The sequence below is a fragment of the Oryx dammah genome, unplaced genomic scaffold, assembly GCF_014754425.2.
Source record: "Oryx dammah isolate SB20612 unplaced genomic scaffold, SCBI_Odam_1.1 HiC_scaffold_2, whole genome shotgun sequence".
NCBI classification, from domain to species: domain Eukaryota; kingdom Metazoa; phylum Chordata; class Mammalia; order Artiodactyla; family Bovidae; genus Oryx; species Oryx dammah.
Genome location: NW_024070186.1, coordinates 175,593,963 through 175,620,623, shown reverse-complemented (window position 1 = coordinate 175,620,623; position 26,661 = coordinate 175,593,963). Strand labels below are relative to the sequence as shown.

Below are 26,661 nucleotides of genomic sequence, written 5' to 3'. Positions count from 1 at the left end.
TTATTATTTGGGAGTTCCAAACTGCCTCGCGCTGCCCTGTCGGGATCCCCCCCATTGCTCACCTTGGCTACAGGCTGCTGCCTTTCCTCAAGATCCCAAGGGGATCTCATCGCCTCAGCGGCCCCAACCAGCTTGCTCGGAATCCGTCTCCTTTTTCTGCCCTTCTTGAGGGTGCTCCCGCTCCTTTTCCTCTCTGGCTCCATGAGCTTGTTGAGAAAGATCGCTTTTTAGCGCTCTGAGAAAACCCGGATGCCCTGATGGCCCAGGCTGTCTCCACAGTGGGGAGGAGCAAGGGCTTCGACAGCCTACCTAGCACCTTTCTCAGATCCTCTCAAATCAGTTTACAGAGCGCTCCCCGCCCGACGCAGAAAGCGAGGGCGCCAACCGTCTTCCCCGTTACTCCACGCAGAAAACGACGCAGCACCAAGCCAAACGGCTTTACTGCCGACGCGGGAGGCCGAATTCGAAACGGTCCCCCAACGGTGCAAACGCGCCTCCGTCAGTTAGGAAGAGAGAAGGGGGCGCTTTCTAACTGCTTCTCTGCCAAAAACCACTCTCCAAACCCCGTATCCCCGAAGACGCCGAAAGAAGCCGAGAGGGAGAGTGAAGATGACCGCCGCCTCTGCCTCAGCCACAGGCAGAGAAGCCGCCGCAGCAACCCCGCCAACCGCGCGGGGCGTTTGAATGGGCCGGAAGTGGGGCTACAGCAACTTCCGGCAGTTGGGCTGAGGCAAGGAAGGAACGTCAAGAATGGCGACCAAGAGACTCGCACGGTATGCAAGGCGGTTCTGGGCGGTGGCGGGGGATCGCTCCTGACCCGGCGCTGGCGTCCGCGTCAGTGTCCGCCGTGTTCAGCCTCCATTCTCTGCAGTTTGGGCGTGCACTGGCCAGCCTGAACTGGAAGGTCACTCTTCTGGGACTTCAGTCTCGAGCCTCAGTCAGCTCTTTGTTGGAGCGTGGAAGGACTAGGGAGGGCTCTTCACTCTGTGCCCCTGCGCCAGTGTCTGCCTATTCTAGGTCTCCGGGAACATTAAGAATGGCCCTAGGGGACCATATGGAGGTCACCGGCAGCTATCAAAATCACTCCACCTATCAAGCTGTTCACCCTACCACTTACTGGTGATCTGTTTAATTCACAGTGTGAATCATGGCCTTTTTCCTGATTCTTGGACAGGCTTTTCACATTCTAATTAATAGAAACGGTGGAATGCATTCTTGAAAGCATGGGTTTCACAGTTGGATCATCCTGGTTTCACATACTAAAACGTGTTTTCTGGCAAATTGCCGAATTTGATTTTTCACCGATTAAATGTAGGTAGCAGAAAGGACTATTTTGTACGGTTGTTGAGGATGAAATGAGATCACCATCTTGATTCAGTGCGTAATATGTCCGTAAAGAATCTGCCTGCAGTTCAGCAGACCGGGTTTTGATCCCTGGATTGGGAAGATACCCTGGAGAAGGAAATGGCAACCCACTCCAGTATTCTTGCCTGGAGAACTCCATGGACAGAGGATTCCAAGAGTCAGAAGACTGACTAAACTACCACCACCATTATATAGTAAACAATCAATAGATGTTAGCCATTATTCTCAACTTCCCATCACAGGTCAAACAGGGAAACTAGAATGAGTGGTGTCTGCCTGGTTAAACTACCTAGCAAAGTATTGAATAATTTTGTCTCAGGACACTTAAGATTTCAGTAAGCCTAGACCTCAATAAGCATGTAAGCAGATATTCGCTGGAGAAAGACAACCAGACATGACTTTCTCAATATTAGAGAAGTCATGTTTGGCCTAAGTCATTTTGCGGTCTGAGGCTGGCCACAGTGATCCTTTAAAAAAAAAAAATTTTTTTTGTTTTTGGCTGCCCTGGGTCTTTGTTGCTGTGCGCAGGCTTTTCTCTATTTGCAGCAAGCAGAGGCTACTCTCTAGTTGTGGTCTGCAGGTTTCTCATTGAGGTGGCTACTCTTTGTTACAGAGCACAGGCTCTAGGGTGCACTGGCTTTGGTAGCTGGGGAGGGCGAGCTCAGTAGTTGGGCTCCATGGGCTTAGTTGCCCCTCAACGTGTGGAGTCATCCTGGAGCAGGGATTGAACCCATGTCCCCTGCATTGGCAAGTGGATTCCTAATCACTGGACTGCCGGAGAAGTTTAGAAATTAATGGTATTAAAGAAACAAAGAATGCAGAAACAACTGTTACCAGGCAAGAGAAGTAACAGTGGCAAAGATATCTCAGAAGTAAAGACTCTTAGTCCTGGGAGTTTCATGGTGGTCCAGTGGTTAGGGCTCCCAGCTTCCATTGCAGAGGGTACAAGGTTGATCCCTGCTCTGGAAACCAATATCCTGCAAGCTGCCAAAAAGAAAAAAAAAATTCCTAGTTCTGTTTCAATGATATAGATTAGCCTGGAGCACTCAACCACCCGATCACCTGGAACCCAAGGGATGATGATATTGACCTTTTTGACTCTCTTGACTTCAATCAGCTAATGTTTGGAATCTCAACCACCTAAGCTCCTACATGAAATATGCATGTACCCTTAGCTTAAACTTACCCAGTTTTGCACTTTAGGGGCGACACTGGTGTGGGAAACACCAGGAAATATCCCTGGTGTTATACTTACTTGCTGCAAGTAATAAATCCTTCCTTCTGCTTTTTGCCTTGGTGGTCTTTTGGCTTGACACCTACCAAGAGGCTTCAGGTAACAAGCTCTTCCCTTTCTGTGGACTTAGAATATTGCCCATAAGGATCCTTTATTATATATTACCTTACACTAGTTTTCCATGAATATCTAGTTTATTTACCCAGATTTTTTAAACTCCTAGAAGACTGGACCTGCCCTCTCTCCTCTCCACTGTGCTGTTCACATAGCAAAGGCTGGAAAAATACAAAAGCAAAATTAACTTAGGTTTTCAATGCATCTTTACAACCACTTGAGTTCCTCATTATTACTATAAAATGATAGGAGCACAGAGAAACAGTCTGTTTGCAAATATGCACTTTGAAGCCCATGCAGGTAGAATGACTTGTTGTTCAGTCGCTTAGTCATGTCTGACTCTTTGTGACCACATGGATTGCAGTATGCCAGGCTTCTTTGTCTTTTACTGTCTCCTAGAGTTTGCTCAAACTCTTATCCATTAAGTCAATGATGCCATCCAACCATCTCATCTTCTGTTGCCCCCTTCTCCTCCTGCCCTCAATTTTTCCCAGCATCAGGATCTTTTCCAATGAGTCAGCTCTTTGCATCAGGTGGCCAAAATATTGGAGCTTTAGCTCTCGCATCAGTCCTTCCAGTGAATATTCAGGGTTGATTTCTTTTAGGATTGACTGGTTTGATCTTGCTATCCAAGGACCTCTCAAGAGTCTTCTCCAGCACCAGAATTTGAAAGCATCAGTTCATTAGCATTCAGCCTTCTTTGTTGTCCAACTCTCACATTCGTACTTGACTACTGGAAAAACCATAGTTTTGACTAAATGGACCTTAGTCGGCAAAGTAATGTCTCTGCTTTTTCATATGCTGTCTAGGTTGGCCATAGCTTTTCTTCCAAGGAGCAAGCATTTTTTGATTTCATGGCAGCAGTGATCGTCTGCAGTGATTTTGGAGCCCAATAAAATAAAGTCTGTCACTATTTCCATTGTTTCCCCATCTATTTACCATGAAGTGATGGGACCAGATGCCATGATCTTCATTTTTTGAATGTTGTGTTTTGAGCCCGTTTTTTCACTCTCTTCTTTCATGTTTATCAAGAGGCTCTTTAGTTCCTCTTAACTTTCTGCCATAAGGCTGGTGGTATCTGCATATCTGAGGTTATTGATATTTCTCCAATCAGTCTTGAATCCCCCTTGAGCTTCATCCATGTCGGCATTTCTCATGATGTACTCTTCATATAAGTTAAATAAGCAGGGTGACAATATACAAAATTGACTTACTCCTTTCCCAGTTGGGAACCAGTCTGTTGTTCCATGTCCAGTTCTAACTGTTGCTTCTTGACCTGCATACAGGTTTCTCAGGAGGCAGGTAAGGTGGTCTGATATTCCCATCTCTTGAAGAATTTTTGACAGTTTGTTATGATCTACAGTCAAAGTCTTTAATGTAGTCATTGAAGCAGAAGTAGATATTTTTCTGGAATTCCCTTTTTCTATGATTCAACAGATGTTGGCAATTTGATCTCTGGTTCCTCTGCCTTTTTTAAATTGAACTTGTACATCTGGAAATTTTGAGATCACGTACTATTTGAAGCCTAGCTTGAAGAATTTTGAGCATGAGTAGTAGTTTGTGTAGTAGTTTGAACAGTCTTTGGTAGAATGACTGCTAAAGTCAGAAGAGTGCAAAGAATCAAAGTCTTTTGCCCTCAAAGTCTAGTTCAGTTTCCTCTCAATCACAATACATTAGTACATTAATAATGAGGGTTATACCATCAGTTTGTTAATTTATGTAAACAGGAATATGAATGATTTTGTTGAACATACCTGGATTGTTTTACATTTTTAGGCAGCTTGGATTAATTAGGAGAAAATCAATTCCACCAGCAAATGGAAACCTAGGAAGAAGCAAATCTAGTAAGTAATGTGCCTCATTTCTTTACATTCTGTAGTGTTGCACGTTTAACACTGGTAATACATAAGGACACTGATCTTTTGCAGAGCAGTTGTTTGACTACTTAATTATCATTGATTTTGAGTCAACATGTTGGAATGATGGGAAACGCCACCGGAGTCAGGAAATAAGTAAGTCTGAACTTGACTGCCAATGGCCAAAGATCCCCTGGAAAGGGCACAGCAACCCACTCCAGTATTCTTGCCTGGAGAATCTCATGGACAGAGGAGCCTGGTGGGCTGCAGTCTATAGGGTCATTGGACATGACTGAAGCAACTTAGCACACAGTACACGCAATGCTAAATAAGAAAACAAAATGATCTGTGGATTGGTAATTTACTATGAAATCTGATGACAAAAAAGACCCACAAACCTAATACTTAAGTGTGTCACCATATAAAATAATTGTTTTGGGATTATATTCAAAATCTCAACTACATAGAAACTGATAAAAAAAATACCTTTGTAAAAAGTACTATGTTTCAACTTTCATATGGTCTTCTAATTATGGAAATACATTCAAGAGTTTTAAATAGATATACCTGTAACTTTAATAGTTTGATTTATTCTTTGGCATAATTTTATATAACTATTACATTACACTGCTTTGGTCATTTTAATGTGCTTTCACTAAAACAATGATTATTTAATAATACTATGTGAAGGTAATATCAATATATACTTAATTTAAAATGATTGCAGCATTAGTTTAGCAATTATGTATTCAACTGTCAATTGATGATTCTTTCATGTAGTTGAATTTCCAGCTGTATTACTGAACACATCAACTGGAGAGATTGAATCTGAGTTCCATGCTTATGTTCAGCCTCAGGAACATCCAATTCTTTCTGAATTTTGCATGGAACTGACAGGCATAAGGCAGGTATGCCCTCTCTTTTCCCCACTTCTCATCCTCCCATTCCAACAAAAAACAAGCAGGAAAGACATAAATATTAAAATTCAGAAAGAAAATAAAAGCTATATGCCATGTGGAATTAGATTCGTTCACTGTTAGAAATACTGTCCCTCCAGAAGCCCATTGGAATCTTTAAAAATCAGAAAAAATTAGACTTCTATGGTGGTCCAATGATTATGACTCTGTACTCCCACTGCAGAGGTCGTGGGCTTAATCCCTGGTTGAGAAATTAAGATTCCCCCATGGTACAGCCAAAAAAAAATTGAAAAGAATAGTGTTATAAAAATGTATATCAAATATATTTTATGGAAATTAAGTGATATCAGATTTCTGCCTATCAGGATATCTTTATTGTATTTCTGTGTGACTTTAGTCAATGTAATTTTTCTTATCTTGCAGAATTCTAATTGTTGTATTATCTCTCTCCTATGTGTTTTAACATATTTTCACTAGATAAACTGCCAGTTAAAACCTCTTCTTCCTTGTTGTATATCTTCCTCATAGTGCCTAATTATGTGCGCAATAATTATGGAATTCAGTTGTTGAATTCAGATTATATGACTCTATTCAGGCTCAAGTTGATGAAGGAGTCCCTCTGAAGATTTGTTTATCTCAGTTCTGTAAATGGATTCAGAAGATTCAGCAACAGAAGAAAATTATTTTTGCTACTACAGTGTCAGATATTTCCACTTCTGAAGTAAAATTATGTGCATTTGTTACTTGGTCAGGTAAAAAAATAACTTATATTTAGCAATCATTAATGAATAGCATTGCCACTAGTTAATTCTTTATCTCTAGTAAGAATTATACTTGTTACCTTCCTGGGCCACAAAAAGAAATCTTAAATGTCTAGCATGATGTTAACCAACAAAAGTAAACTTATTCATATTTTTAAAATTTTAAACACCTTTAAAAGTTAAGCTCTAACTTTTAAGAATCTTTCTACATTTCTCTATTCTCCTGAATCTGGGCAAAGACCAGTGAAAGTATTTTTATCATGGTATTTCTACAACTTTGATAAAAAGAATCCATATTCACCTTGCAGTCTTTGCTTTTATACTTTCACGCTTCTAATGTAGACATCAAGGGAAAAAAATGGGTCATTTAAAGTAGATCTTTTATATGCCCTAATAGAGCATTACCATTAATAGTCATTGTTAACAATGCTCTGTCATTGACACAGAGCATTGATAATTGTGTTTGAGTCTGTATGATCAGGCCATTCAAGATGGCTGTTCTTTTGTTCTCTGTATACCCCTGCTTGACCTACACCCTACTCATATGACTGACCTCCCCTCTTAATACATACTTGCCCTTAGCCCCAGCTAGTGATTGTTCTAATCTTTAGATCTTTAGACCAGAATCTTTATCTCCACAATGATAGCTTATCAAAAGGACATGAAGGGCTTTCTCTTCAGCTGGTTTCCCTGATAACTGATGAACCAACTGATGTCAATTCCCTCTATAACTGGTAACACCTTGCCAAAGACTGCTGCCATCATGTCCTGCCCACCATCTGCTTCACATGATGGAGTATGCTCCAAGACCTTGCTTCAGACATGTACAGTCCCCCTGTTCATTAAACCCTTGATGTCTCTGTCACTGACTCTGGGCTATTTCTTTGGTCTTGAGGTTGGGCAAGTACAGTGCTTGCATGGCTGTGGGGTACAGCCCAACGGGGTCCCTGTAAGATGTTTGGTTTCTCAGTTACATTAATATTTTCTTGAATGTTGAAAGCAGATAATCTTTTCCATCTAAGCCTTGTAATGTGACACCTAACTCTTCTTTATGAAACGTCAGTGTGTTTACTGGGCTTTTAAGAAATCATTTTGAAACTTAGTTACTGACCTAATTTCTTACTAGTAAGTTATGAGTAATTTTTAAATATTAGGGCAACAAAATCTTACTCTTCTATTATATGTTGCATAGTATATAATATATACCATATGTTGTATATACTATATATAAAATATAGTATAGTGTATGTTATGTATTATTCTAAGTTCTGTTATTCTGTTTTATGTTGACTTTCAGCATTTTGTTTATAAATAATAGCATAAGTAAAAACCGTTGGCATCATTGACTTTGTTCTAATATTCTTGATGCAGACTGGGACTTGGGGGTTTGCCTGGAGTATGAATGTAAAAGAAAACAACTGTTAAAACCTGTGTTCCTTAATTCTTGGATTGATCTCAGAGTAACTTACAAGGTAAGGGGGCATGTTCACTTTTGTTCTATTGAAAAGTTATTAAACTTTATCCTACACATATGCTTCCCTGATAGCTCAATTGGTAAGAATCCACCTGCAGTTCAGGGGACCCCGGTTTGATTCCTGGATCAGAAAGATCTGCTGGAAAAGGGATAGGCTACCCACTCCAGTATTCTTGGGCTTCTCTTGTGGTTCAGCTGGTAATGCAGGCGACCTGGGTTTAATCCCTGGGTTAGGAAGATCCCCTGGAGAAGGGAAAGGCTCCTTACTCCAGTATTCTGGCCTGGAGAATTTCAAGGACTGTATAGTCCATGGGGTTGCAAAGAGTCGGACACAACTGAGCGACTTTCACTTCACACATGGGTATGAGTTTCTACAAACAAAATATTTTGTTTTGAAGCATCCATATAAATACTTTTCCTAAAGTATATAAAAACAACACAAAAATAAGCACATTTCAAATCTTATAGAATAAAAATCATAAGAAGTAAATGGTTAACTGTATAGCCTTTCACATGGTAATTATTTTAAAAAATATATTGTCTTTTATTTGACTAGATTTTCTATAGAAGAAAACCAAAAGGACTCAGTGGTGCCCTGCAGGAAGTGGGAATGCAATTCTTGGGGCGAGAACATTTTGGTTAGTATATCTTGAGATTAATTTTATTATGTAAGTCATTTTATTTTTATACACTTTCATTTGCATCTCATTTTTCAATGATGTCATTAACAAAGAATATCCTCAGCCTGAAAAAAGCCCTAGTCTATACATTCAGATTGTTTCCAAGATTTTCAAATTACCACTTCCTTAAAATATTGTAAGATTTTATATAAGACTGTTATCTAGTGGATTTCTAGTTTCTTAAAAAAAAAAGAAATGTATATATGTGCCACATCTATATCCATTCCTCTATTGATGAATATTTAAATTGCTTCCATGTCTTGGCTATTATAAACAGTGGTGCAGTGAACATTGGGGTGCATATATCTTCAGGTTATGGTCTTCCCTGGAATATATGCCCAGGAGTGGGATTGCTGGATCATAATGGTAGTTCTATTTTTAGTTTTTTAAGGAATCTGCATACTGTTCTGTAGTGGTTGTACCAATTTACATTCCTACGGACAAGGTAGAAGGGCTCCCTTTTCTCCACAGCCTCTCCAGCATTTATTGTTTGGAGACATGTGCTTTTGGCCATCTGTATGTCTTTGGAGAAATGTTTGTTTGGATCTTCTGTCCATTTTTCAATTGAGTGATTTGCTTTTTTGGCATAGAGCTGCATGAGTTATTTATTTTGTTTGTTTGTTTATTTTGAAGATTAATCTCTTGCTTGTTGCTTAGTTTGCACATATTTTCTCTGATTCTGTGAGTTATCTTTTCATTTTGTTTATTGGTTTCTTTGCTATACAAAAGCATTTAAATTTAATTAGGTCCCAATTGTTTATTTTTATTTTCATTACTCTAGCAGGTAGATCAAAATAAATACTGCTGTGTTTTATGTCAGAGAATGTTCTGCCTGCGTTTCCCTCTAAGAGTTTTATGGTGTCTGGGCTTACATTTAGGTCTTTGATCCATTTTGAGTTTATTTTTTGTGTATTTTGTTGCAGCATGCAGAATCTTTAGTTACCAGCATGCAGAATGTAGTTCCCTAACCATGGATTGAACCACAGCCCCCTGCAGAGTGTTAGCCACTGAACTACCAGGGAAGTCCCCATCCATTTTATTTTGTTTTAATTTTTATTATTCTTTATTTTAAAATTTTTATTTTGTATTGGAGTATAGCCAGTTAACAAACTATGTTATGATAGTTTTAGGTGAATAGTGAAGGGACTCAGCCATACATGTAAATGTATCCATTCTCCCCAAACTCCCCTTCCATCCAGGCTGCCATATAATACTGAGCAGCATTCCATGTGCTATACAGTAGGTCTGTGTTGATTATCCATTTTAAATATAGCAGAATGTATATGTCATTCCCAAACTCCTAACTATCCCTCCCCCGACCATTCCCCCTGTTACCATAAGTTCTTTCTCTAAGTCTCTGAGTCTGTTACTATTTTGTAAATAAGTTCATTTGTATAGATAGATAGATTGTACATGTAAGTGATACCAGGATATTTCTCTAACTTACTTCAGTCAGTGTATCTGACTCTAAGTCCATCCATGTTGTGGCAAAGGCATTATTTCATTCTTTTTAATGGCTGGGTAATATTCCATTGGGCTTCTCTGGTGCCTCAATGGTAAAGAATCTGCCTGAAATGCAAATAGGAGTTTGATCCCTGTGTTGGGAATATTCCCTGGAGAAGGAAATGACAACCCACTCCAATACTCTTGCCTGGGAAATCCCTGGTGAGCTACAGCCCAAAAGAGTCAGACAAGACTTAGTGACTATAACTACCACAAACAATATTCTGTTGTATGTATGTACCACATCTTTATTCAATGTTCTGTCAGTGAGCATTTAGATTGTTTCAATATCTTGGCTATTGTAAACAGCACTGCAGTGAGCACTGGGATGCATGTATCCTTTCTGACCATGTTTTTCTCCAGATACATGCCCAGGAGTAGGATTTCAGGATCATATGGTAGCTCTGTTTTTAGTTTCTTTAGGAACTCACATATGTTTTCCATAGTGGCTGTACCAATTTACATTCCCACCAACAATGTAGGAGGGTTTCCTCTTCATACCTTCTCCAGCATTTACTGTTTGTGAATTTTTTGATGATAGCCATTCTGACTGGTGTGAGGTGAGGAATCTCTAGTTTCAATTTGCGTTTCTCTGATAATTAGTGATGTTGAATATCTTTTATGTGCCTCTCGGCCATCTGTATGTCTTCTTTGAAGAAATGTCTATTTAGGTCTTCTGCCCATTTTTTGATTGGGTTGTTAATTTTGATGATATTTAGCTGCATGAGCTGTTAATAAATTTTGGAGACTAATACCTTGTCTGTCATATCATCTGCAAATATTTTCTCCCATTCTGTGAGTTGTCTTTTCATTTTGTTTATGGTTTCCTTTGCTATGCAAAAGCTTTTGAATTTAATTAGATCCCCTTTATTTCTTTTGTTTTTATTTCGATTACTCAGAAGCAGATCAAAAAAGATATTGCTGTGATTTATGTCAAAGAGTGTTCTGTGTTTTTCTCTAAGAATTTTATAGTGCCTAGTCTCACATCTATGTCTTTAACTCATTTTGAGCTTATTTTTATGTATGGTGTTAAAGAATGATACCTAGAGACAAAAAGAACGCACAGTGACCTAAAACCTATGGGCTGGAGCCAAAGAAGTTCTAAGGGAAGTTTGTAGCAATACAGTCTTACTTCAGGAAACAAGAAAGTCTCAAACAACCTATTCCTATACCTAAAGCAACTAGAGAAAGAAGAACAAACAAAACCTAAAGTTAGTAGAAGGAAATAAATCATGAAGATCAGACAGAAATAAATGAAATAGAAACCAAGAAAACAATAGCAAAAATCAGTTAACCTAAAAGCTGGTTCTTTGAAAAGATAAAATTGAGAAACCTTTAGCCTGCCTCATCCAGAAAAAAAAGGGAGAGGACTCAAATCAACAAAATTAGAAATGAAAAAAGAATTACGGCTGACATCACAGAAGTACAAAGGATCATAAGAGACAATTACCAGCTACTCTGTGGCAGGAAGAAACAGAAAATAATTATGAACAGACCAATCCCAAGTACTGAAATCAAAACTGATTAAAAAACTAACAAACAAAAGTTCAGGACCAGATGACTAAATTTGGGAAATCTTTCATTGGTGAGGCTGCCACAGCTTTCCACGAGACCATTTTATATGATGAAAATTAGTAGATGATCATAAAACCAACTATATGTTCCAATTTCTGCTTAAGTGTTAGTATATTTCTTTACATAGGTACCACTAAATTTAGTCTTTGATATCTATTTCCTCAGGGTTGGATGATTCTCGGAATACTGCCCTTCTTGCTTGGAAAATGATCAGGGATGGTTGCTTAATGAAGATTACAAGGTCTTTGAACAAGGTTAGTGGTGTCTTGCCTCTTTATTCTGTTATTTCAAACTCCAGAAGTAATTATAGGCTAACTGAAATGTAGATGTTATGTATGCTCTCCTTTATAGATCAATCAGTGCTGATGTTTTTCTTTTTTGTCATATCGTATAATGTATACTAAACAAATTATGAATGCAGAGTTTCTAAAGTTGTTGGTTTTGTCTGTGGAATCATAGGTTTCCACTAAGAGGAATCCTAACATTTTCACCAGAAATTTGAATATGGATCAAGTTGAAGAAACATCAACCTGTACCAATAACACTCATGATCCCAGCATATATGGTGGGGAGCCTAAAAATTCAATAAAATCTTACAAGAAAATTCAGATGAAGTCAGTTGGTGTGAATTCTCCTATAAAGGTACAGCAGGATCAGTTACAACAAAAGGACAGCATAAAAGCAGGTCTTTGCAATGTCAGAAGCTGTTTATCTCTCTTTAATGCTACTAAGTCCTGGACTTCTCTGGGGCAGTTGCAGTCTTCCAGCCGGAATACACCTATGCAGAAGCAGATAAACCAACATCTTGCATTTAATACCAATTCTAAGTCTTCAACAGTTGGTTCAAAACTGGTACCTGTTTCAACTACCATTTCATCTTTTAATAATGTTTCTGATACGGAAGTGAGTTCTGCTCTTGACTGTTTACCTATGTTGGCTGATTGGGAGGATGTAGCTTTACTGCCAGCATCTCAGCCTGAGCAAAATATATATTGTATACCTCCCGTTAGTGACTCAAATGTAGACACTTCACTTAATTCTGGAGAAAAAGTAATGGTTTTAGAAGAATCTGAAATGTTAAGTCATGAAAACTTTGGAGGCACAGAAGAAACTCCTGAAAAATCTGTTACCTCTAAGTCTATTGTATATAAGAGTCCCCATACCACTATTTATAATACAAAGGAAGCCAAAGATCCAGGTTCAGATACTTTTGGCTTTAAATTACCTGAATGTAAATCAAGTAATTTCAACAGTGTTAATTCCAATGTGTCTCATCCTTTAGTTTTGGGGAAACATCCTCTTTGTTTAGATGATAGTAAAAGGAATCCATCCAGTCCTCCACTTTTCCCACCGGCAAAAAAACAGACTTTCACAATCCATGAAGAAAAGCCTGCATCATCTAATGACTCCCCAGGAGCAATTTCTTCCTGGAAGATTCTCCCTTCTGTCTTAACTTCTACAGTTAATCTGCAAGAGTCTTGGAAGAGTGGGAAAATAACACCTCCTTTATGCAAGTGTGGCCGAAGATCTAAGAGACTTACTGTTTCTAATAATGGACCAAACCATGGAAAAGTCTTCTATTGTTGTCCTGTTGGGAAGTACCAAGAAAAGAGAAAATGTTGTGGTTATTTCAAGTGGGAACAAACACTTCAAAAGGAAAGAGCAAACAGTATAGTTCTATCTCATTCCCCAGGAGGACTCACTTTTAGTTCTCTAGAAACAAACCTTATTTATGACAGAAATGTAAATTTCTCTACTAAAAGTTCATTGAGACTCAGACCTTCAATGAGAAATTGACCTTTTTTATGTCTAAACTATGATTTTACTTCAATGTGACTTTTAGTGCAGTAAAGAGAAAAAAATGTGTATAGGGCTACATGTTGTGAGGACTCTGCATATCTGAGCTCTGTAAGCTGTTCAGCACATTCACACACACACACTGAAAATAGAAAAAAATAATATCACAGCCTTCTAATTTCATTCACCAGTTATCTAATTTGTCTTCTCTCCATGTATGAATCCTGATTATCCCCTGAATTTCTACACATGAGTATGCTGATAATGTCTTATACTATTTTATTTATATTTCATATATTAACTGTTACCAAACTTATCACACTTTTTTGAAGAACCACAAATTAAAACTTGATAAACTGTATTTATTAAATATAATAGCAATATTAATACATGATATCCTATTTATTTATATTGAATTATAATTGTCATACAATATTAGTTTCAGGTGTGCAATATATGATATCCTTTTACACTTAGACCTTGAAACGAATTTTAAATTATTTTTAAATTGTTTGAGTAACAATGTGACCAATAAAAAATCCCTAGACCAGTTTCAGGTAGATACTTGTACTTTGAGAATTATGATCTATTATTTAAGACTTTTCTAAAAACTTTATAACTTGTTTTATTTTATTTCAACCATTAAAAATTGGTTCTGATTTATAGTCAGTGTATCAGTAGAATTACTCAACTAAGATCTGAAATTCACTAGGTCAGAGATTTAGTTCAGAAATTGGGTCTACATTATGTGTTTAAAAATTCCTCAACAACTGATGGTATTCTTTTTATATTACCAAATTATAAAAACATTGACACCGATGCAGAAGAATTTATTGAATGCTTTATTTCAGAATCCAGCCTATGAGGTTATAACCACAGGATATTTTAAATCAATTAGTTTATAAGCATACTATCACATTTTTTACCACTTTTTCATAATCTTTGATTTTACTGAGTCTTATTTTATAGAGACCATCATAATTAATGGAATAGACTTAAATTGTTTCCCATTCTTTCTTCCTCAGTTCATTTCGTTTTATCTTCCCACTAATAGTCTTTGGCAGCTCTTGAATAAATTCTACCTGTAGATATCCAAGGGAAGAGAATTAGGCCAGAAGTTTTCATCTTTAGACAAAGTCAATTATATAACAGTTCTATTATGAACTCTAAGTGAAAGAATCAGGACACCAATTGGGGGTTTTTTTGGTAACAGCCAAAAAACAGAAAAGGGATATTGTTGAGGATATTTTTTTGATATTTGATATTTTTTAGTATTTACTATAAGTCCAGTAAGCCAAATGACTCTACAAATTAGGTTAAGAGTTTCATTTTAATCTCAGATTCTGTTTCTTATCCATATCATTAGTTCAGTTTGAAATGTTTGGTACAGCACATTTCAAGAGAATGTTCATTAAAATGGAAAAAATAAACAGCTGAAAATTTCCAGAATAATAAGCAAATATTGTTCTTAATTAGAGTACCTACCTTTCTGGGATATTTGTAAGGTGCAGTATTTCTTTTTACATGCTCCTGAATCTCCTTTTTCAGTTGTTCTTGATCATGTGACTTGTAATCAGGATTCAAAACAATAAAAGCCTTTACTACCTAAAATAAATATTTGAATGATGAGTTGTATATTTTTATGTTTCAATGTATCTTTCTCCTAACTTGAGAATCTAAATAAATACCTCATATGGTGAGCCAAAATGTTTATTAGGGTCTGATCTCAGCTTTACGCTCTTAAGCCAGCCAGTTGACTCCCATACCTAGATTTTATATCTATTGTGTGCATGTGTGCTCAGTTGCTCAGTTGTCTCCAACTCTGACCCCGTGGACTGTAGCCTGCCAGGCTCCTCTGTCGATGGAATTTTTCAGACAAGAATACTGGAGCAGGTTGCCATTTCCTACTCCAGGGGATCTTAATACAACCTAGCTTTTGGAACCCCTACTTTGATTTTGATCTATACTTGAACTGTCTCATCTCACTACATCTTAAACTACTTTCTGACCTGTTTCTGATCATCTCTGCTCTTTACTTCTTGCCTCATCTGTTATCCCCTTTAAAAAATTTTCTTTTGGAAACTTGGTAGTACACTAAGCACAGTCTTTTATAAAACAACCCATCCTGATCTAGTCTGGCTTATAGGTCACCACCCTCAGTATGGTCCTAATAAACAGTCTTCTGACTGAGTTTGCCATACCCTTGTTAAACAGTTCGCTGAGACTGTCCACTCTTTATTCCATAGACACTTCTCTTGATGCAAGGCAGTTGTATATGTGTGTCTATGCATGTATATAATTTTCTTGTATTCATTGTTTGACATTTCATAAAATTTATTTATATTTATGCTTGTTCTATTGCTTATCAACATTTTTATGAATTAAAAAATTTCATCCTTGCTATAAGTGAATTGTGCAAAGGCAAGTTATTTTAAGAACTAGTGTTTGTAATCACTGGTTTGCATATTGGTGACTCATGCACCTTGGATAAAATCTAACTTATCTTTATAGAATTCTTTATAAACCATTACAGAAAATGATAAATTAATAAAGAAAAATCTAACATGGTTAAAAGCATGAACTCTGAATTACACAACCGGGATTTAAGTCACACTTTGCCTATAATCTCAGGCAAGTTAGGACACATCTCTGCCTCAGTTCCCTTCTCTGTGAAAGGAGTTTATGAGAATTAAGTAAATTAACATAGGTATAGGGCTTATAAAAATACCTGGAACATATATACTAAGTCATTAAAAATATGAGGTATCAGTTGTAGTAATTTCTTTTGCACAGAATTTCAGGGAAACTTTGAAGCCCACTTACAGATTTTAGGTTAAAAAAATCTTATACTTCTACTATTACAACTAATACCTAATATTTTTAATGACTTAATGTGTTCTGAGTATTGTTATAAGCCCTATACCTATGTTAACTTATTTAATCCTCACAAACTTTTTTTAAAATAAATTAAAAATCATTTTTAATTTTATTCTCCAGAGAAAACCAGCAAAGTGGTGTGAATTATTCCTATTTTCCCTAAGACATTTATACTTAAAAATGGAACCTTGCTGTACATTACAACTTTATATCCTTCTCTCTTTTTGTAATTTTTTTGTTGAAGTATGGTTAATTAACTGTTTTGTTAGTTTCAGGTGTACAGCAAAGTGATTCAGATATAGATAAGATAGAGTTTTTTTCAGATTATTTTCCCTTATAGATTTATTATAAAATATGGAGTGTAATTCCCCTCACAGAATCCTTTTACAGAGGAGGAAATGATGACTGATGTCAGGGGAGAGACTCATTCCACCTACTGATGGCATTCAGAACAAAGGGACAAACTTCAATAATTACTGAATCTTTTCCCTACTTGCATTACTGGAATGTGGAATATTATTGACCATGCCTGGCAAAAAGGACCTGAAGAGTGGCATGGAATCTTTAAACCCAGACTACCATGTGATCAACCCCAACAGAAGTGAGATTTTAGGACTTCTGTCTTATTTATTATTTCCTGAAGCCTCTACTTACTGACCGACCCAGCTTGCTTCTAGTTACTTAGTTACTATTTCTGACCTTGTTCCTAGTCCTGATATCTGATGCCAGCTTATCCTCAGCTACACTAGGGGCCATGTTAGTTTCCAGATCTGGGTAACAACTTGAACATATCTAATTAGCTTCTGACTTCCCTGGTGGCTCAGACAGCAAAGCGTCTGTCTACAATGCAAGAGACCCAGGTTTGATCCCTGGGTGGGGAAGATCTCCTGGAGAAGGAAATAAATAGCAAACCCACTCCAGAATTCTTGCCTGGAAAATCCCATGGACGGAGGAGCCTGATAGGCTACAGCTCATGGGGTCATTTCTGGTGTGAACCTGGGTTGTTGGCATTCACACTGTCTTTGCCCCAATACTCCATGGAGATGATTCAAATTCTTTATAGAGTGTATATTTTCAGTCTCATTCTGTAGCAGTTCATTCTAATTAGCATACTTCTATCTGACTAGCATATTTAATAATGAGTCTCTAAATTACATAATTAGTGAATGAATCATTTAGGTAATTCTGTTTCAGTGAACTACTGTTTAAAAGTATGTATTAGACTGCCAACAAACTAAGGTAGAGACAAATCAGTTACCTCTCCTCTGATGGGATCTGGACTGCTGACAACAGCTGACTCTGCAACTGCAGGATGTTCAATCAGGGCACTTTCTACCTCAAACGGACCAATTCGGTAACTGGGAAATAAAACATAAGGCAGGAATTTATAAAGGTGAGCAAAAAGTTCACTCCAGACTACTAACAAGCAGTCAACACAGACATATCCACAGATGAAAATTACCCAGAAGATAATATGATATCATCTGCTCTTGAAACAAACCAGAAATACCCATCCTCATCCATATAGCCTCTGTCCCCAGTGATATAGAAATTGCCTCGTAGAGTTGAAGCTGTTTTTGTAGGATTATCCTGTAAAACAAATGATAATTTTATTTTGAATGTTATTCTTTGATCCAGTTGAGTTTTTAAATATTTAAGGAGAAAAAAAAAATTTAGTGTTTTTAAGAATTCTTAGAATGAAAAGGAGCTAACATGAGAAATAGAGATGGAAGTCTAGCATTGAGCCAGCCCAATATAAGAAAGGTAAACTATAACTACAAAGACTAGGCATGCTATGAATTTTTTTAGATTGGTTACAAAATAAATATTGCAGGAAGTCAGAGGAGTAGGCTAAATAAGTCTTGATAATTGGTTAATATCTCAACACTCATAGGAAAAAAGAGAAGTCAATACACAGAGTTAAAGTACCAATACCTAATGAGTCAAAGAACAGGGTTTTATTGTGTGTTTGTTATGTATTTTGTTTGGCTTACACAAAAATAGGAAATTGATTCTGTAAATTTGGCAGGAAGCAAAAGGAAGTATTGTTACATTATGTATTACTGACAGAACCTGGGCCTTTGATTATATTGATGTAAACTTTTCTCTAATTTGTATACTGTAATTAGAAATGAAAGTATGTTTGCAAACAGGAGCTTGGGAGGCCTCTAATAAAAGATATTTACTTCAGTTCACTGCCCCATTCCTTGTTTCTCTCACTCTTTCCATGAAGGGAGACCACTAATCAGATTTTAGGAAAATTATTGGGTGCTGATTTACAGTGGAGTGGATTAATGATGTTAAGAGGGCAGTTTTCTTTCTAGGGCCCCCTCCCTTTTACTTTCATGGGCTTGGAGCAGTGATCTAGCCTGTGGGGACCAGTGTGCACTTCTTTAATAAGCATTTGGGTGTTTCTTCAGTTCCCTGTCCGAGGGATTACTGTTCAGGACAACGAATCTCTCAAGAAAAGGCCAAATACCTATCCTAGTTGTATTTTGTGGCAAATAGGTATAGTTACCAGGCACTTCTGAGAAATAATTAGGAAATGAGATGCTATTTAGTAATAAGTCTCTTACTATATAATGGGTAAAAAGGCCAAGTGGTCGGTTAGGTTGAACTCGGATGCCAATATCTCCTTCTTTTCCAGGTGGTAGAACATTGCCATTTACATCTAAAATCTAGGATGAAACAGAGTAATTTATTTAAGGAAATTTTTATTTAACGCCACATCTGAAATCTTTGCACTGCAGGTTTTTTTTTGGGGGGGGGTTGCTATTTAAGAATGCAGACTTCAGAAAAATTTTAAGTGTAAAAAATTAAGCAAAATTAAAATTAAAAACTTTTAAGTTCCTAAGAGAAATATAGTTATTTAAATTCTTATTATAAATTATATTGTAAAATACAGGTTAGCAAAATGCGAAAGAATAAAATTTTTCCTTAATTCTGTCATCCAGCAATAATCACATTCTAGTAATATCCTTTGAGATGATATAGACAGAAAAATAGGATCACTTTATAATACAGTGTTTTGCAACCTGCTTTTATCATTTGTGATATATCTTATTGTCTTTTTCTTTCATAAGTATTTCATTACTGGTTTGCCAACTTTGTGAAACAAACAAAATCTTACCTCAGAAGCCAAACGTGAGTTATGAGGAAAAGGGAACTGTTTTGTGGCTGAGACAGTGGTAGGTAAGCTGAAGCCTTGCTCTCTTATCCTCTCATGTTCTCTGAAGTACCTAATAGTAGCTGGCATTTATTAAGCACTTACCACATCCTAAATAATAAATGTTAATGCTCTGTTTCACATGTGCTATCTTCTTTAGTCCTTACAACAACCCTATCTGGTTAGGAGTATTATGCTCATTTTACATATAAGGAAACAGAGGCACAGAGAGTTTTAAGTAACGCCACAGTGCATGCTTGAGGTGAAATTCAAATCTCAGCAATCATACTGTAGAACCTGTGCTTTTCATCATTATACTTCTCTGTATAATCTTTCCAGGGAGTTAAATTCATTTTCTAAAAATATTAACTAAACATTTCTTAGATTGCTTGCTTACCTATTCTGCTCTTTTAGCTGTTTCTAAATATGAAAACTCCACACTGCTTTTATATACACCCTTCAAATCTGAGATGTAGTTTGTTAGCAAAGGATAGATATCTTTATCTGGCCCTTTCCAGAACAAAAAGGGCTTATGTCCCCAATAAACTGAAAAGGCAAAGGAATTCTAAATGTAATAACTTATTTTTAAATTTTTGCAAATAAAAAAGTGTAAATTCCCACTGAGTCATCTAATATCTGGCCACAGCTATTGAAGTATTATTAATAGAAAAGAGAAATGTTAAAGAGTTTTGATTACTTTACACAGACTACTATTTAGTAGATAGTAACATAGATAAAATATTCTATCTCTGGGGAGAATCACATACCTCCCTGTTCAAGGGGTCTTAGAATGTTTAAATATGAAAATTATGAGCTTTGATCTTTGAAATTGCAAACGTCTGACATCCAGCTAGTTAGAGTACTTGCTCAGATTTTAAAATATCACTAAACATGCTCCTAGGTAAGTAAGGAGGGGCACAATAACAAAAGCCCATGGGAAAGAGTTAAAAATGAAGGTGGCCACATGAGACAAATGCATATCAAAACTACAATCTCAAACCTATTAGGATCAGTTCAGCTCAGTTCAGTCGCTCAGTCACGTCCGACTTTTTGCAACCCCATGAATCGTAGCACGCCAGGCCTCCCTGTCCATCACCAACTCCCAGAGTTCACTCAGATTCACGTCCATCGAGTCAGTGATGCCATCCAGCCATCTCATCCTCTGTTGTCCCCTTCTTCTCATGCCCCCAATCCCTCCCAGCATCAGTCTTTTCCAGTGAGTCAACTCTTCGTATGAGGTGGCCAAAGTACTGGAGTTTCAGTTTTAGCATCATTCCTTCCAAAGAAATTCCAGGGTTGATCTCCTTCAGAATGGACTGGTTGGATCTCCTTGCAGTCCAAGGGACTCTCAAGAGTCTTCTCCAACACCACAGTTCAAAAGCATCAATTCTTCGGTGCTCTGCCTTCTTCACAGTCCAACTCTCAAATCCATACATGACTACTGGAAAAAACATAGCCTTGACTAGACAGACCTTAGTCGGCAAAGTAATGTCTCTGCTTTTGAATATGCTATCTAGGTTGGTCATAACTTTTCTTCCAAGGAGTAAACGTCTTTTAATTTCATGGCTGCAGTCACCATCTGCAGTGATTTTGGAGCCCCCCAAAATAAAGTCTGACACTGTTTCCACTGTTTCCCCATCTATTTCCCATGAATGGCTACTATCAAAAAAACAAAATAACAAGTGTTGGTAAGGATGTTTGTCCTCTATTGGTGGGAATGCAAAATGGTACAGCCACTGTGGAAAACAGTATGGCAGTTTCTCAAAAAATTAAAATTACCACGTGTACAAGTGATTTACTTTGTTGTATACCTGTTGTATACCTTTGTTGTGTGTTAACATTATAAATCAGCTATACACCAATAAAAAAATTTAAAAATAAAATTACCATATAATCCAGCAACTTTACTTCTAGGTATCTACTCAAAAGAATAAAAAATGGTTTCAAAGAATTGCTGGTTTACCATGTTTATCATAACATTATTCACAATGGTTAAAGTGTGGAAGCAACCTAAGCACTCATCAATAAACGAATGAATAAGCATAATGTGGTACATATATGCAATGGAACATTATTCAGCCTTCAAAGGAAGGAAATCTCGACACATGCTACAACATGGATGAACTTTTGAGGACATTATGTTAAATGTAATAAGTTGATTACAAAAAATGACTATGATTCCACTTATATATAGTACTTAAAGTAGTTAAAATCATAGAGGCAGAAAGTAGAATGGTGATTGTGAGGGTCAGGTGAGAAGAGGGATTGAGTTATTGTTAAGTATATAGAGAGTTTTAGTTTTCCAAGATGAAAAGAGTTATGGAGATGGATAGTGGTGACAGCTGCACAACATTATTTAATATGGTATTATTTAATACCATTGAATGATGCACTTAAAAATGGTCAAACTAATAAATTTTAAGTTACATGTTTTTTACCACAATAAAAAAGATTTGGATAAATAAATGAAGGCAGAGATGCTGTTGCACTGTTCCTCTCGTCCACACAAGTTTTCATTCAAAGCTGGTTGCTCTAATAAATCACTGGGCTTGAATGAGTGGGGAACTGGTGGTACATTGCAGTTGGGATGGCTATGAATACAGCTATGCCTGTGAGACCCTGATAGCCATGCATGTTGGGGGTTGTCATCAAGAGAAAACATCTGTGTGAAATGCCAACTTGATTACTTGCATTGTAGATAATGCTTAATATATCTTTCTCTAACTTAAGGCAGCCTATTAATATTAACCAATGAACTATTAAGTCCTTCTACTGAATATAATTAGTGCTGCTCTACCATCTCTTCTTAGAAAAGCTTTTCAAAGGAAACAAATTTGAGGGAGAGGTGAATAATAATAATAATAGCACCTATATTTTGCTTTTATTATTATTTTATTTTTAATTGGAGGATAATTGCTTTACAATGTTGCATTGGTTTCTGCCATATGCAACCCAAATAAGTCATAACTATAACTATCCCTCCTTCTAGAGCCTCCCTCCCACGCCTCTGTGTCATCATGGAGTGCCAAGCTGGGCTTTCTGTGTTGTATATTAATAGCAGCTTCCCACTACCTATCTGTTTTATACCTGGTAGTGTATATATGTCAATGCTATTCTCTCAATTTGTCCTACCTTTTCCTTCCCCATTGTGTCCACAAGTCTGTTCTTTACTTCTACATCCCTATTCCTGCCCTGCAAATAGGTTCATCAGTACCATCTTTTCAAAATTCAGTATATATGTGTTAATAAACAATAGCAGTTTTTCTCTTTCTGACTTAACTTCACTCTGTGTAACAGGCTCTAGTTTCATCTACCTGACTACCACTGACTCAGATTCATTCCTTTTTATGGCTGAGTAATATTCCATTGTATATATGTACCACAATTTCTTTATCCATTCATCTGTTAATGGGCATCTACTTTGCTTCCATGTTCTAGCTTTTGTAAATAGTGCTGCAATGAACTTTGGGAAACGTGTCTTTTTCAGTTATGATTTTCTCAGGGTATATACCCAGTAGTGGAATTACTGAGTCATGTAGTAGTTTTATTCCTAGTTTTTAAAGGAATCTCTATACTGTTCTCCACAGTGGTTGTATGAACTTTTGGTCCTACCAACAGTGCAAGAGGATTCCCTTTTCTCCACATCCTCTCTAGCATTTATTGTTGGTAGATTTTTCAGCGCTGGCCATTCTGATCATTGTGAGGTGATACCTAATCGTTTTTTTGATTTCCATTTCTCAAATAATGAGCAGTTTTGAGCATCTTTTCATATGTTTGTTGGCCATGTGTCTTTGGAGAAAGGTCTGTTTAGATCTTCTGCCCATTTTTGATTAGTTTATTTGTTTTTCTGATATTGAAATACATGAGCTGCTTATATATTTTAGAGATTAATCCTTTGTCAGTTGTTTTGTTTGCAATTATTTTCTCACATTCTAAGGGTTGTCTTTCCATCTTGTTTATAGTTTCCTTTGCTGTGCACAAGTTTTCAAGTTTAATTAGATCCCATTTGTTTACTTTTCTTCTTTCTATTACTCTAAGAGATGGGTCAAATAGATGCTGCAATTTATGTCAAAGAGTGTTATGCCTATGTTTTCCCCTATGACTTTTATAGTTTCTGCCCTTACATGTAGGTCTTTAGTCCATTTTGAGTTTATTTTTGTGTATGGTGTTAAGGAAGTGTTCTAATTTCATTATTTTACACATAGTTATCCAGTTTCCCCAGCACCACTTATTGAAGAGGCTGTCTTTTCTCCATTGTATATTCTTGACTCCTTTGTGGATAAGGTACCCATCAGTTCAGTTCAGTTCAGTTGCTCAGTCATGTCCGACTCTTTGTGACCCCATGAATCGCAGCACGCCAGGCCTCCCTGTCCATCACCATCTCCCGGAGTTCACTCAGACTCATGTCCATCGAGTCAGTGATGCTATCCAGCCATCTCATCCTCAGTAGTCCCCTTCTCCTCCTGCCCCCAATCCCTCCCAGCATCAGAGTCTTTTCCAATGAGTCAACTCTTCTCATGAGGTGGCCAAAGTACTGGAGCTTCAGATTTAGCATCATTCCTTCCAAAGAATCCCAGGGTTAATCTCCTTCAGAATGGATTGGTTGGATCTCCTTGCAGTCTAAGGGACACTCAAGAGTCTTCTCCAACACCACAGTTCAAAAGCATCAATTCTTCAGCGCTCAGCCTTCTTCACAGTCCGACTCTCACATCCATACATGACCACAGGAAAAACCATAGCCTTGACTAGACGGACCTTAGTTGGCAAAGTAATGTCTCTGCTTTTGAATATACTATCTAGGTTGGTCATAACTTTTCTTCCAAGGAGTAAGTGTCTTTTAATTTCATGGCTGCAGTCACCATCTGCAGTGATTTTGGAGCCCCCCAAAATAAAGTGTGACACTGTTTCCACTGTTTCCCCATCTATTTCCCATGAAGTGATGGGACCAGATGCCATGATCTTCATTTTCTGAATGTTGAGCTTTAAGCCAACTTTTTCACTCTCCTCTTTCACTTTCATCAAGAGGCTTTTTAGCTCCTCTTCACTTTCTGCCATAAGGGTGGTGTCATCTGCATATCTGAGGTTATTGATATTTCTCCCTGCAGTCTTGATTCCAGCTTGTGTTTCTTCCAGTCCAGCGTTTCTCATGATGTACTCTGCATATAAGTTAAATAAGCAGGGTGACAATATACAGCCTTGATGTACTCCTTTTCCTATTTGGAACCCATATGTGTGTGCATTTATCTCTGGGCTTTGTATCTTGTTCCATTGGTCTATATTTCTAATAATACCTATCTTATGGATCTTTATTATGTGCCAAGCACTTTTCTATGCTCTTTAGAAATATTGCATTAATCCTTACTAGAAACCTATAAAATCTGTCCTTTTATTATTAGAGTTACTAACCATCTTGATTTGCCCATGACTAAGACAGGGGTGTATCCTCAGGACATACTATCAATACTTTTAGGCCTAAAGCTAAATAGTGAAAGTTGCTCAGTCGTGTCTGAGTCTTGCGGCCCATGGACTATATAGTCCTTGGAATTCTCCAAGCCAGGATACTGGAGTTGGTAGCCTTTCCTTTCTCCAGGGGACCTTCCCAAACCAGGGATTGAACCCAGGTCTTCTACATTGCAGGTGGATTCATTACAAGCTGAGCAACCAGGGAAGCCCAAGAATACTGGATCTTGCTGACCCAGGAATCGAACCAGGATCTCCTTCATTGCAGGTGGATTCTTTACCAGCTGAGCTATCAGGGAAGCACTGGTCATAGCAAACACCCTCTTTCAACAACAAAGGAGAAGACTCTACAAATGGATATCACGAGATTGTCAATACTGAATTCAGATTGATTATATTCTTTGCAGCCAAAGATGGAGAAGCTCTATACCGTCAGCAAAAAACAAGACCGGGAGCTGACTGTGGCTCAGATCATGAACTCCTTACTGCAAAATTCAGACTTAAATTGAAGGAAGTAGGGAAGACCACTAGACCATTCAGGTATGACCTAAATCAAACTCCTTACGATTATACAGTGGAATTGGCAAATAGATTCAAGGGATTAGATCTGATAGACAGAGTACCTGAAGAACTATGGACAGAGGTTCATGACGTTGTACAGGAGGTAGTGATCAAAAACATCCCCAAGAAAAAGAAATGCAAAAAGGCAAAATGGCTGTCTGAGGCCATAAAATAGCTGAGAAAATAAGAGGAGAAAAAGGAAAGATATATCCATTTGAATGCAGAGTCCCGAAGAATAGCACGGAGAGATAAGAAAGCCTTCCTCAGTGATCAATGCAAAGAAATAGAGGAAAACAATAGAATGGGAAGGACTAGAGATCTCTTCAAGAAAATTAGAGATACCAAGGGAATATTTCATGCAAAGATAGGTACAATAAAGTACAGAAACAGTATGGACCTAACAAAAGCAGAAGATATTAAGAAGAGGTAGCAAGAATACACAGAAGAACCATACAAAAAAGATCTTCATGATGCAGATAACCACAATGGAGTGATCACTCATCTAGAGCCAGACATCCTGGAATGTGAGGTCAAGTGGGCCTTAGGAAGCATCACTGTAAGCAAAGCTAATGGAGGTGATGGAATTCCAGTTGAGCTATTTTAAATCCTAAAAGATGATGCTGTGAAAGTGCTGCACTCATTATGCCAGCAAATTTGGAAAACTCAGCAGTGGCCACAGGACTGGAAAAGGTCAGTTTTCATTCCAATCCCAAAGAAGGGCAATGCCAAAGAATGTTCAAACTACCACAAAATTACACTCATCTCACACACTAACAAAGTAATGCTCAAAATTCTCCAAGCCAGGCTTCAACAGTACATGAACTGTGAACTTCCAGTTGTTCAAGCTGGATTTAGAAAGGCCAGAAGAACCACAGATCAAATTGCCAATATCCGATGGATCATAGAAAAAGCAAGGGATTTCTTGAAAAATATCCACTTCTGCTTTATTGATTACACCAAAGCCTTTGACTGTGTAGATCACAACAAACTGTGGAAAATTCTTAAAGAGATCGGAATATCAGACCACCTTACCTGCCTCCTGAGAAATCTGTATGCAGGTCAAAAACAACAGTTAGAACCGGACATGGAACAACAGACTGCTTCCAAATTGAGAAAGAAGTACATCAAGGCTGTATATTGTCACCCTGCTTATTTAACTTATATGCAGAGTACATCATGTGAAATGCTGGGCTGGATGAAGCACAAGCTGGGACAAGATTGCTGGAAGAAATATCAGTAAGCTCAGATACACAGAGGATACCACCCTTATGGCAGAAAATGAAGAGGAACTAAAGAACCTCTTGATGAAAATGAAAAAGGA

The 26,661-nt window shown here is 37.5% G+C and overlaps 3 protein-coding genes across 6 annotated transcripts in view; 1 reads left to right on the top strand and 2 right to left on the bottom strand.

The window, feature by feature from the left end:
- The window catches only part of REXO5 (RNA exonuclease 5), a 57,735-nt gene extending 57,341 nt beyond the window's left edge, over positions 1 to 394 (bottom strand). For both annotated transcript variants that reach the window (XM_040257181.1, XM_040257187.1), the window contains exon 1: positions 63 to 394. In XM_040257181.1, coding sequence (XP_040113115.1) covers positions 63 to 203 — 141 coding nt within the window. In that variant the 5' untranslated portion in view covers positions 204 to 394. The remainder of the gene's footprint in view (positions 1 to 62) is intronic.
- ERI2 (ERI1 exoribonuclease family member 2) lies at positions 394 to 14,989 on the top strand. Of its 2 annotated transcripts, none has more exons than XM_040257196.1 (9): positions 394 to 773; positions 4,490 to 4,557; positions 4,642 to 4,725; positions 5,350 to 5,477; positions 6,082 to 6,238; positions 7,619 to 7,719; positions 8,278 to 8,359; positions 11,645 to 11,733; positions 11,939 to 14,989. In XM_040257196.1, the coding sequence occupies exons 1-9, from the start codon at positions 751 to 753 to the stop codon at positions 13,274 to 13,276; spliced, it is 2,070 nt and encodes a 689-aa protein (XP_040113130.1). In that variant the 5' UTR covers positions 394 to 750; the 3' UTR covers positions 13,277 to 14,989. The 2 variants fall into 2 exon arrangements, with proteins under 2 accessions (XP_040113130.1, XP_040113138.1); XM_040257204.1 differs by having other exon boundaries at positions 724 to 773; positions 4,647 to 4,725.
- ACSM3 (acyl-CoA synthetase medium chain family member 3) overlaps positions 14,096 to 26,661 on the bottom strand; it is a 59,215-nt gene continuing 46,649 nt past the window's right edge. The window contains exons 10-14 of one of the 2 annotated variants that reach the window (XM_040257374.1): positions 18,730 to 18,831; positions 17,616 to 17,743; positions 17,412 to 17,511; positions 14,762 to 14,881; positions 14,096 to 14,358 (exon numbers count right to left, since the gene is read on the bottom strand). In XM_040257374.1, coding sequence (XP_040113308.1) covers positions 14,272 to 14,358; positions 14,762 to 14,881; positions 17,412 to 17,511; positions 17,616 to 17,743; positions 18,730 to 18,831 — 537 coding nt within the window. In that variant the 3' untranslated portion in view covers positions 14,096 to 14,271. The remainder of the gene's footprint in view (positions 14,359 to 14,761; positions 14,882 to 17,411; positions 17,512 to 17,615; positions 17,744 to 18,729; positions 18,832 to 26,661) is intronic. The other variant, XM_040257366.1, reaches the window with a different exon arrangement.